At 38.0% G+C, this 13,144-nt stretch overlaps 1 protein-coding gene across 1 annotated transcript; it reads left to right on the forward strand.

Annotated features, from left to right (window-relative positions):
* The first annotated feature begins 1,329 nt into the window (after positions 1-1,329).
* On the forward strand, positions 1,330-10,646 carry LOC121384532. Its single transcript, XM_041514961.1, has 4 exons — positions 1,330-1,644; positions 7,007-7,257; positions 7,810-7,920; positions 9,073-10,646. Exons 2-4 carry the CDS (start codon positions 7,180-7,182, stop codon positions 9,418-9,420), a joined length of 537 nt encoding a protein of 178 aa, XP_041370895.1. The 5' UTR covers positions 1,330-1,644; positions 7,007-7,179; the 3' UTR covers positions 9,421-10,646.
* The last annotated feature ends 2,498 nt before the right edge of the window (positions 10,647-13,144 follow it).

The raw sequence follows: 13,144 nt of genomic DNA on the forward strand, positions 1-13,144 counted from the left end.
TAACCCGTTAGGAATAGAGCTGTAATTCCTTTATTAATTAAGTTCCCCAAGAAGCGTTTCTCAATTATCACACGTTACTGAACGAGTAGTAAGGGTTAATTAAAAATTAACCAGTTAGGAATGGTGTTGTAATTCCTTTATTAATTAACTTCTCCTGGAAGCGTTTCTCAATTATCACACGTGTGGGTGTGGTGTAACGATGAAGTGATTAGAATATTGTGTAAACTAGACACCTAGAGATTAACTAATTAAGTGATCAGTTCTGGGTTGTTATTATTGCTGTTATTAATTAACTACTATGGCTGTACATTTGTCAGCGTAGATTAATACAGATTCCAAAGTGTATTGTGTTTTTGTTGTGTTTCTAGAGAACTAACGTGCTATAATAATATATACTTTATATAAGATCGTATCTCTGATCATACCTAGACGAGCCATACTAGGGTTTAACCGCCTGTTACAGAGAGATCTAATAGATATACAGTTAGGAGAGATATTTTGATAATCGTGTTTTATTCAGTTACGGGAATTATAGAATCCCCGTGACAATCATCAACATCATAACAAATTTCATCATTATCACCACCACCACCATCATCATCATCGTCATCACCACCACCACCACCATCAGCATCATCACCACCACCACCATCAGCATCATCATTATCATGATCATCACCATCATCTTCATCATTATCACCATCATCACCATCATCTCCACCATCATAAGAAGGTGTTAATGTCTGTTACCCTCCCCCCAACCCACCCACCTCCATGAAGACTCTGGAGATGAAGCGTGTAAACGATCCCTTGCTACTAATGGAAGACATTGTGCGGTTTCCTCTCTAAGACAATATACAAATTACCAATTCTGACATCCCATAGCCGATGATTAATAAGCAAATGTGCTCCAGCGGTGTCGTTAAACAAAACAAACCCGAAGTATTAGGTTGGGCAGCTGGTTCACGCTTTCCACAATTCCTGAAGAAAGTATGAAAGGATCAGGACACTGATTCCCTCACCGGGACATGTGCGTCATACTGTTATACGTGGATTCCTTCCCAATACAACAAGCAGCCGACGCTGATGATATCCCCCCCCCCCCCCCCACACCCACACCCACCCATGCGAAAATCTAAGTTACCGTCCCTTCGCTACAGCTGCTAGAAATAGGCCTATGTCATGGAGTAACGCAGTATCAGTTTGCAGATCTTTATTGAGCTGAACCGACCGCCTCATATCTCGTTGTATAAATACTCCAATAGGACTCTTGCCGTTCTCTCTCCCTCTCTCTACATTTGTGATTCCCACAACTATTTCAATCGGATATTGATTTTTACGACAGACACTCATCGCTTCTCAAAATGAATACGAAACGTTTTATTTTATCTCTTTAAACGCAATATTAGTAATTTGTCTAATAATGGATTCTGTATTTTCTAATGAATCATGTGATTGGTCGAAACCCGCGGTGGAAACTCCCGGTTCTCGGATATGTGGATAACTTTACGTTGTACGAAGTCGGTCGTTTCCGACAGCAGGTGTGGCATAAGGTGGTGTATCACTGAAACTATGCGAACGGGAATTTTCGAATCCCTTTTTTCAGTTCCGTATTCGAAGTTTTCGACAGAAGAGTATAAAATGGTAAGTCTTGGTGATTATTGTGTATTTTGTGCCATATTTACAAACATAATATACAAAGAGAAAATACAGCTGCGCTCAAACACATAGATGGATATGCTAGGTAAGATGAATTTCTATTTGTTTTAAAATGTTGATGATAGCTAACAAATTGCAATATTAATAGTCATTACCATTGACATGCAAATATTGGTTGAGAATATTTTTACTCCTTTTTTTTTCATAAGTTTGAAATTTGACTTTTATGTTTAATTAAATACATTTTAAAATTTTAAATATCTCTTCTTAAAACTTAAAATGGAAGATCTAAATGTCATCTGCATTCAAACATCAGGACAAATATATTTCTGTGAGAAAATATTATATTTCGTATTTCTTGTTCAGAATCAGTATAGTGAAGGAAAATATTATATTTCGTATTTCTTGTTCAGAATCAGCATAGTGAAGGAAATGTTTTATTTAACGACACACTCAACACATTTTATTTACGGTTATATGGTATCGGACATATTGTTAAGGACCACAAAGATATTGAGAGAGGAAACCCGCTGTCGCCACATCATGGGCTACTCTTTTCGATTAGCAGCAAGGGATCTTTTATATGCACCATCCCATAGACAGGATGACACATACCACGGCCTTTGATGTACCAGTCGTGGTATACTGGCTGGGGCGAGAAATAGCCCAATGCGCCCACTGACGGGGATCGATCCTCAAACCGACTGCGCATGAAGCGAGCGCTTTACCACTGGGCTACGTCTCGCCCCCAGTGTAGTGATGGCCGGAAACAATCTTTCAGAAGTTTAGATCTTTCCGTCTCTCTATTTTATTTAAATAAAATAAACTAGTCGAAGTTATAAATGTGAAATAAACTAGTTGAAATTATATTTGATAAAACCCACATATTGAATGGTAATGTATTTAGTTATTTTATTACAGATACCTTGAAACCTAGTGAGTGAACTATAGGTATTTTTTCATTCGAAATGAACTTGACCAGACGTTAACATTATTGTGTTACGTTTATTAGGTGCATGAAATATTATCATAACCGATGAAAAGTGACGGAACAATTACGTCGTACAAAAATAAAATAAAATAATGATTAAACAACGCATTCCTAGAAAAATATATTTAACGATCACTCCAAGCGTATAGTTGACGTACTGTTTTGTATCCTAATACACTGTGCGAATTTCCCAACCGACATTACATTTGACAGTTTATGTCATTGCCGATGGCATTTTTATATGATTATGGCAAGTCCCTGCTATAGTCTCATACAGTTAACGTTTTAACTCGAGTTTTTGTTTGTACCCTACCGAGTCAATGGGAATAAGATTTGAGAGTTTGATGTTTCCGACTAACAAAGCCTTTTGGCGACTAAAATTATAGATTAAATATATTTTCTTGTTTAGAGTACCGGTCTATTTATATCCAATGTGTATGCCGTCGTATGATAACGTTTGTAGCAAAAATTATAGGAAGGTAAAATCCGGTTTAAGTTACTACACACATTAGGATGACGATAAACTCCGTGTGTATATAAATTCTGATATTCTAAATGAATAAATAAATACATTAATACGCAGTTTTAGTCATCAAAATGGCTGTGTTAGTAGAGAACAATGGCAGGGAATTCAGGACTGTCTCTTTTACTGTGTCATTATAACATTATTTAATAGTTGACTGATATATTTATATGGTAATTGCAAGACGTTTATGACTATATAGTCAGATGTAGTTCAAAAGAAAGGCATTTGGAATTAAAACAAAATTTTGCCAACATATTTCTGTTACATAACCTATATGAAAAAGATTTTTTATTTGGTCATCTACTTTTTAAAATTGCTAACAAAATTGGTTAATATATATATATATATATATATATATATATATATATATATATATATATATATATATATATATATATATATATATTAAAAGAATCCTTCATATGTGTCCATGTGGGATAGGGCTATTCCACCCGAGGGTACCTAATTTGTTGTCAGGAACGAGGCTTGCCGAGTCCCTGACATCATATTATGGACCCGATTATATATATATGTTGTTACCGGCCTCGGTGGCGTCGTGGTTAGCCCATCGGTCAACAGGCTGGTAGGTACTGGTTTCGGATCCCAGTCGAGGCATGGGATTTTTAATCCAAATACCGACTCAAAACACTGAGTGAGTGTTCCGCAAGGCTCAATGGGTAGGTGTAAACCACTTGCACCGACCAGTGATCCATAACTGGCCATGGTTTGTGCTATCCTGCCTGCGGGAAGCGCAAATAAAAGATCCCTTGCTGCTAATCGGAAAGAGTAGCCCATGAAGTGGCGAAAGCGGGTTTTCCTCTCAAAATCTGTGTGGTCCTTAACCATATGTCTGACGCCATATAACCGTAAATAAAATGTGTTGAGTGCGTCGTTAAATAAAACATTTCTTTCTTATATATATATATATATATATATATGTTATTTTGAAATCAATATAAAAGGTCAATCATTTCAAGGAATAAACTTCATTTATTGTTTCTGACAAAAGATTGCCAAAAAAGAAGGAAATCTTGACTTCCGGTAACTGTAAATCAATATGTGAGTAATTCTGGAGGAAAAAAAAAATCCCTTTTATTGAAACACTGATTTTATCACGTCGGAATGGAATTTGTGTAACGCGAGAAACCCGTAACTTCTAGTGACCTCTAAACAAATATTTACCTTAGACGCGGACAAAGAAACTGTTCGCCAAAACATTAAGATAAAGGGTACTAATGTGTGTTTTCCGCAGACGATTATGAGTATGCGTCAACATGACATTCATAAATCTAATGATCTCTCGACAGGCACTTTACTCGGCCTCTGTATACAAGACTCAATGTTTATACAATGATCACTTTTGTTAACTGACGAAATCGAAATAATATCAAGGTTTCGGTTCCGCTTTTGAAATACATGTATTTGGCAAGGTACCGGTATTTGTTTTTATGACAAAGCAGGTACACGAGGTCATAGGATCGAGTCCGCTCGGGGGGGGGGGGGGGGGGGGGGGGGTGTGATGCTTCTGAAGGGACTCCGTGTTGCTAATCGAAATGTCCGCATGGTCGCTATAGTTATCTCAGATGCGGCTAAAAGCTGGAGTAAGTACACCGCTAGGCCGTCATCATCATTCCACTTGTCAAACTACCACCTCCATCACTACTACTATTACTACTACTACTGCTTCTACTGTAACTACTACTACTGCTACTACTACTACTACTACTACTACTACTACTACTACTACTGCTGCTGCTGCTACTACTACTACTGACTACTACTACTACTACTACTACTACTACTACTACTACTATTACTACTACTACTATTACTACTACTACTACTACTACTACTACTACTACTACTACTACTACTACTATTACTACTATTGATGATGTTGCTATACTGCTTCAGCTGCAGCTGTTAACGCCAGTTCTGTACAGTGTATGTAGTTCGTTGTTACGAATGGCTCCATTATTGTGCTGTTAATCATCACGACCGTTAGCATTACGTTACGCAGCAGTTCGCAGTATGGTGTTCGCGTATTGATCGGGTTTTTCTTCTCGTAGTCTTCATAACTGTGGATGCCGACATCGAGCACAGATGTTACATGCCTTATCTCGCGCATGACAAATATTTAAAAAAATGTACAATTAGGGCTGTTCCATCGTATTACAGGGGAGTACGGTAAGGGTGGGTGTGATTCTGAAAAGAGGTTAAAAGGTTGGGGGGTTTTTTTGTTGTTGTTGGTTTTTTTTTTTTTTTTTTTTTTTTTTTAAAGATACCATTAAAGCACATTGATTTGTTAATCATCAGCTATTGAATGTCTAACATTTGGTAATTCTGACATAGTCTTAAAGAGGAATCCCGCTACAGTTTTCTATTATTAGCACTATCCCACAGACAGGATAGCACATACCACGGCATTTGATATTCCAGTAGTGGTGTACTGTCTGGAACGAAAAATAGCCCAATGGGCCCACCGACGGTTATCGATCCAACACCGACCGCACTTTATCACTGGGCTACGTTCCGCCCCTTAGATGAGCGCAAAAAAAATCAAAATCAAAAAAAAATCCAAAAAAAATCAATCATTTGTTTAAAGCTCAAAATGCATTTTTAAGTTAAAAAAAACAAAACACAAAAAAAAAAAATAATAATAAAATAAATAAATAAAATGTTATTGTAAGGTAAAATCCAGTTTAATTACTACAAAATTAAGACGATCATAATAAAATTAATTGGATACTCAGATATTGATGTTACTGTTATAAGCAAAACATATATAACCAATATATAATTTTAATAGTAAAAAAACAGGTCTTCTGTAACGGTAATCAGATAACATGTTACAATGGCTGCACAATAATGGACATCTCTTTTTGATTTAACAATGTCCCATTACGCGGGGCAAATCACTGTGCATTAAATATGTGGAGCACATTACCGACATTGAGCAATTTAAAGTGACCTAGCACAGGAAACAATATTACAAAGCCCACTTCAATGCATTATTTGACTCAACGACAAAGCGATATACGTCAAAGTAAACTTCATGTTATACACTGTTGGCTGAATTCCCAGGGAATGCTAGACATGTAATACGATTCGCTGAACATGATATATCGCTTCTTTCTAATTTAATATGCAAATCTTCATTTCCAACAGTGAAAATTGATCAATATAGACACAGGCGCGTGTGCAGGGTTTTTTTTTCAGTGTATTTTTCTGGGAAACATGACTCGATCCATCCCCCACCCCCCACCCCCCAAACACTTCGCTCGTCGCAGTCTATAACTCCTGGCCCCCATGCGCAATTTACTTCAAAGGCGCCTGAGAGCGAGACGTAGCCCAGTGGTAAAGCGCCCGCTCGATGCGCGGTCGGTCTGGGATCGATCCCCGTCGGTGGGCCCATTTGGCTATTTCTCGTTCCAGCCAGTCCACCACGACTGGTATATCAAAGGCCGTGGTATGTACTACCCTGTCTGTGGGATGGTGCGTATAAAAGATCCCTTGCTGCTAGTCGAAACGAGTAGCCCATGAATTGGCGACAGCGGGTTTCCTCTCTCAATATCTGTGTGGTCCTTAACCACATGTCTGACGCCATATAACCGTAAATAAAATGTGTTGAGTACGTCGTTAAATAAAATATAACCTTCCTTCAAAGGCGCCTGCAGACATGGACACATGCAGAGAAGCATTCATTTCACAAACTAAAATCTCCAAACAAAACACCGAACATATTTCTTCTTTAATTCTTGTTTATACCAATCATTGCAGTTTTGTTTTGTTTTTAAATATATATATATATTTATATTTGAAAATTTCAGGACGATTACTGTTAGTTTTTCTTGCTGGCTCCGTTCTTCCGGTTTCACATCATTTCCCACTACTGGACCGGAAACGACGAAGTGCCCCGGATTTACCATGGGCAACACCATGCGCACCTGCAGGGTCCTCCGGTCAAGCCCCAGGAGCCATCGTTTTCCCATTCCAACCTCCCATGAGTGATCTAGTCAACGAACTTTACATCAGATCCCAAGAGGGTCACATCTTGTCGGGAAATCTCAAGAACCATTTTGTAAGTGAGCAATAAAAGAAATATTGCATTATTTTACTGTTGTATGATAGCTAAACATTTGGTAATTTTGACATATAGTCTCAGAGAGAAAACATACTATGATTAGTAGCAACATTTATGTTGCACACCAAAACAGCTGTAATTTGAAATGAGCGTGATGTGTTATTAAATATTACTTTCTTGTTCTCTTCATGACTCAAACCCCCGTCCCACACATTTTGTTCGTCACAGTCTAGACCCCCCCCCCCCCCCCCCCCCCCCCCCCCGACCCCCACCCGCATAATTTCCTGCACATCCACTCGCTCTTCTCTCCTCTGGGGCCTAATTCACTAAACTCTCGTAACTTTACGATGTCGCAGTGCAATGCAAAAATACTTGCAAAGAGGATACTTTGTTGTCTAGCAGAGCCTAAGTGACCTTTGTGAATAAAGCCCCAGGTCTCCTCTCCTTTCTTTTCTTCTCCTCGCCTTTCCTTTCCTTTCAATATACTGGTATTTGTTTTATACTGTCAATGTTCCAATATTAGAGAAGTCTTACTGTTTTGTTTTTCAGTTTGTACACAGAATAGACTCAAGTCTGGACATTGCACAGTACCTGGAAAAAGTTCACCTCAACGGACAGCCGCTTCCTGGTCACGTGATGGACTGGAACAATAAAAACGAGGTGAGGACATTAATGGTGACCGGTCTCGGTGGTGTCGTGGTTAGGCCATCGGACAAAAGGCTGGTAGGTACTGGGTTCGCAGCCCGGCTTCCACCCAGAGCGATTTTTAACGACGCAATGAGTAGGTGTAAGACCAATACACACACACTCTCTCTCTCTCTGCCAATAGCTGAGGTGTGGGCCCAGGACAACGTGATTGAACCGTAATTGGATATAAGCACGAAAATAGCTTGAAATAAAATGGAAAAATAAAATGAAATAAATTGTGATACTATTTTATCAATGTCCGCGCCGTACACTACGCAGCATTTGTTACCGCGCGGAAAAACCCCATCCCAAAATGAATAAAAGTTATACCTACTATTTGAGGCGGGCTGACGGCAATAGGTCATTTACATAAAGTGGTAATATCGCCGTTCAGTTATAACTATCCAAGTGTCCTTCTAGATCTCGAACGGCGGAATGTCAATATCTACCTGTTTGTTTGCCTCTCTATATGTGTTTGTCTATGTTGCTGTATCGCTTTCTTGTTCTGTGTCAATCCCTATCTCTCTCCTTTTTTCCGTTTTTATTATCTATATTTGTTCATATATATCAGTATCTCTCTGTCGATTGATTTCTTTCTCTCTCTCTCTCTCTCTCTCTCTCTCTCTCTCTCTCTCTCTCTCTCTCTCTCTCTCTCTCTCTCTCTCTCTCTCTCTCTCTCTCTCACGAACCAATCGTGTACACTCTCACAACCGGCTGGGTGGTGTCGTGGTTACGTCAAAGGACATAAGGCTGGTAGGTACAGGGTTCGCAGCCCGGTACCCGCTCCCACCCAGAGCGAGTTTTAACGACTCGGTGGATAGGTGTAAGACCACTACAGCCTCTTCTTTCTCACTAACCACTAACCACTAACTACTAAACCACTGTCCTGGACAGACAGCACAGACAAATGAGGTGTTCTCCAAGGACAGCGTGCTTGAAGCTTAATTGGATATAAGCACGAAAATAAGTTGAAATGAAATATGAATGAATACACTCTCACATTATCTCTATCCCTCGATTTCTCTTTCTCCACCTCCACCAAATGTCAAACTGACCGCACGAAATCAGTCATTTAAAATGTGCATTTATTTTTTATTTTTTTATATTCCTTTCGTTTCTTTTCAGACGGGTGATGTTCTAATAACAGACTTCATCAATCTATCCACTGTACTGGTCTTTCTGGAACAGATTCTGGTCGATGACCTTGAACACGAGAACAGCTCCTCGCAGACCGAGATGAAGACTCTGGAGAACAAACTGTTCAGCATCCTGTGTCAGACGGAAACCATACTGCAGACTCTCGGACTAAAGGTGCCGAGTCACGTGACCAGAGACGTCATGGACAATGCTTTGCGTGACGTCAAGAACACCGCGGATCGTCGTAAACGAGACTACACCATGGCGAAAGACGCTGTCCATCTCATGAAGGCCAACGAAGACAACCATATAAAGATGAAAGCTGCGTACAACTGAGTTGTATTGATATTTAGCAGCTTGAACGAAAACCTCCCTGTGTTCGTATGACGCAATGTTTATTACATAACAAAACATAACAAAACTAATACAGTAATAGTTAATACTGGAACATTTCGTAAAACGATCGAAAGCAACGAGAAAACATAAAATGACAACAAAAAACAAAACAAAAAACAAAACAAAAGATATACAAACCTGACAGATTGACAGACAGCAGACATACATACTAAGCTATCTCCAAAGACGCACCCCCAATCCCCGCCCCCCCCCCAACCCCCCAAAAAAAAACAACAACAAAAAAAACAAAAACAAAAACAAAAAAAAAACAAACAACAACAAAAACAAACACCAAGTTAAAAAGTATATGATATTATCGAAGTTTATAAAGCGAGAAAATTATGAAACCAGGAATTAAATACATTTGCGGTGGGATTGGACATCAAACAACCATTTTTAACAACGTGTGTTGTTGGTTTTGTTATGGAACAAATATTGTGTTAATGAAAGGGCTGATGTATTACTCCTATAGTGATGTGAATGGGCATTCTGATAAAATACTTTTGTAACCATTTTATAATTTACTGGGTTTAACGGTTGTAAATATATTTTAGTATTTATGATCATCATTATAATTATTATAATTATAATATCAAAGTGCCCAAAAGTATTTCCGTTGAAGGAAAATTTAACATAACGCATGCTCAGTTATCATATTAAATGTTATTGGTGTTTTGTAAAACAGACTTTTTATGGCATTGGTTTGTAGCATTTATATTTATATATTATTTATTAACATATTTTTTGTTACGACATATATAATAGGTTGTGTTTATGTGTGTATTACGTCTATTGTAATGTGCATGGGCATTTTGATAAAATACCTTTATAATTCTTCCATTTTTGCTGGGCTAATGGTTGTAAATATATTTATTATATTAATTTTACATCATCATCATCACCATCATCACAATCATCATCATCACAGTCATCATCATCGCCATCATCATCACCACCATCATCGTATCAAAATGCCAAAAAGTATTTCCGTTATTACATTAAAAGTGTCTGGTGCTTTGTGAAACTCATTTTATGGTAATGGTTTTTAGCATTTATATGTATGTACTGAATGTGTTCCTACGGTCCTATGTTTGTCTTCCAACAAGCATACTATTATTATACAATACTCAATATTTGCATTGTTTCTAAGACAAATAAATATTGAAAAAATCAAAACAAATTGTTTTGTCTTTAATGGTCGCTAAAAGCTAGACAATAAAAAGAGAAAAAGAAAAATACTCCTCTGTGAAGCACAATACCAAATAACATCCGGCCAGGTCAAAGTTCGAGATGCAACTGGAGCAATTAAAGGGACATTCCTGAGTTTGCTGCATTGTAAGATGTTTCCGACTAATAAAATATTTCTACAATTAAACTTACATGTTAAATATATTTTCTTGTTTAGAATATCAGTGTCTGTATATTCAATGTGTTTCTGGTCGTCTTAATAGTTGTAAGAAGCCAAAACTTAATTTTGTCTTCAAATAATTTCGTACGTACGAAAAGAACCCATTGTAGGAAATAAAATTAAATTTAACCTAGTACAAATATTAGAACGATCAGAAACACGTTTAATATACAGCCACTAATATTTTATGCAGAAAAATATATTTGATATGTCATTACAATCGTTAAAAAGTCTCCGTTAGTCGATAACATCTTAAAAATTGCAGAAAACGCAGGAATGCTGCAAGTCTGGTTATTGTTAGTATTAGTAACATATGTGACGGTGTGTATTGAAAAACGTTTTTATCTGGGCAATAAATGTATGACATTTTATTTTATCCAATACCACGGTGTCAGGTAGCGTTGTTCTTGAAACAAGTATGGAGCACCTGTGAAACTATAACAGTTTTGTGAGAACCTGGAGGAGTTGTTCTTCAGTTAATACTTTTGGGGAGGGTTGTAGTATTCATATTTATGGGTGATAGTTTGATTGCAAGTTGCATGATATATACCTTAACATTATCGGCTATGGAATTATATTGAGTATAGTCCAACCTCTAAAATTACCATAGTCTATAATAATTGACAAAATATTTTTCCAGAAAATATATGCTAGATTAGGGACATATAATACTGAATGCAAAAAACTAAAAACAAAACCAAACAAAAACAACAACAAAACTCGCACAAAAACAAAAACAAAAACAAAACAACGGTACATTTTGGAACAACGCATATGTGACTTGTTTGGTAAGCACCTTACGGTTAATCGCAAGGATTGTTATGATAGCTTATAACGTACTATTAAAGTCGTTACGAGATGGCCATTTTCAAAATACAGCGTGCTTATTTACTCAAATCTTTATTATTTTCTTTTCCATGAACACAAGCACAACAGACTTCGTATTTGTGCAAACTGTCCTTACTTAAACAATTTTTAAATAATTCTCTTTTATTTTAAAATGAGAAATACACATACCGGTACTTTTATTATGCAGTTACTTGCAATGTGTTAAATAAATCGTCAGACGTACAACATAGTAGATACGTGTAATTCATTTCCGTACCTAGCCTACACAAATTAGCAACAATATAAAAACAAACACGCACGCACACACCCACACACCCACCCACACACCCACACACACACACATACAAACACACAAACACAGAGAGAGAGAGAGAGAGAGGAGAGAGAGAGAGAGAGAGAGAGAGAGAGAGAGAGAGAGAGAGAGAGAGAGAGAGAGGAGAGAGAGAGAGAGAGAGAGAGAGAGAGAGAGAGAGAGAGAGAGGGAGAGAGAGAGAGAGAAGAGAAGAGAGAGTGAGTGAATGAATGAGGGATTGGGGGAGAGAGTGAGTATGAATTAAGAATTAAGTAAACAAAACAACAAAGATAGAGAGAGAAGGGGAGGAGGTGAACAAGAGTGAGAGATATAGAGAGAGAAAGAGCGAGAGAAAAAGAGAAATAAAGAGAGAAAGAGAGAACTAAAGAGAGAGAGAGAGAAAGAGAGAGAGAGAGAGAGAGAGAGAGAGAGAGAGAGAGAGAGAGAGAGAGAGAGAGAGAGAGAGAGAGAGAGAGAGAGAGAGAGAGAGAGAGAGAGAGAGAGAGAGATTTTATCAGCCGAAATAAATCGGTTTGTGAAATTAGAATCCAATTCTAGTTGAGTTGTGTTACGTATTAAGTGTTCCTTGGACGCGCTAATTAAATTTATGGTGAGGATATTGAAAGAAGACTTTCCAAATAATAGACATAAAAATAATAATAATAATAACAAACATGTGTCGACTTTCACTGCCTCCTTCGTGCACCAACAACCCCACCCCCAAAACTTTTCCTGTCCTAGACGGAAGAGCCGGTGAAAATCGACACCTGCGCCCATGACAGGCGTGTGCTACAACAGCTTGTTCTGAATGTTCACGTTAAAACCTATGACCTGACCTGACCTTCCAAGTGCTTCACAGCTACAAAATCAAAAACTACGGTTTCATAATCCCGAATTATTTTCCACAGCCGACTTACTGTTTGTATTTAGTGACTGGTTTGTCTTGTAAAGCGCTCGCTCAAAGCGCGGTCGATCCGGGATCGATCTCTGTCGGTGGGCCCGTTGGGCTATATCTCGCTCCAGCCAGTGCACCACGACTGGTATATCAAAGGCCGTGGTATGTACTACCCTGTCTGTTGGATGGTGCATGTGACGGAACATTCTCTTTTTTTTTT

The sequence above is a fragment of the Gigantopelta aegis genome, chromosome 10 (assembly GCF_016097555.1).
Source record: "Gigantopelta aegis isolate Gae_Host chromosome 10, Gae_host_genome, whole genome shotgun sequence".
In the NCBI taxonomy this organism is placed as follows: domain Eukaryota; kingdom Metazoa; phylum Mollusca; class Gastropoda; order Neomphalida; family Peltospiridae; genus Gigantopelta; species Gigantopelta aegis.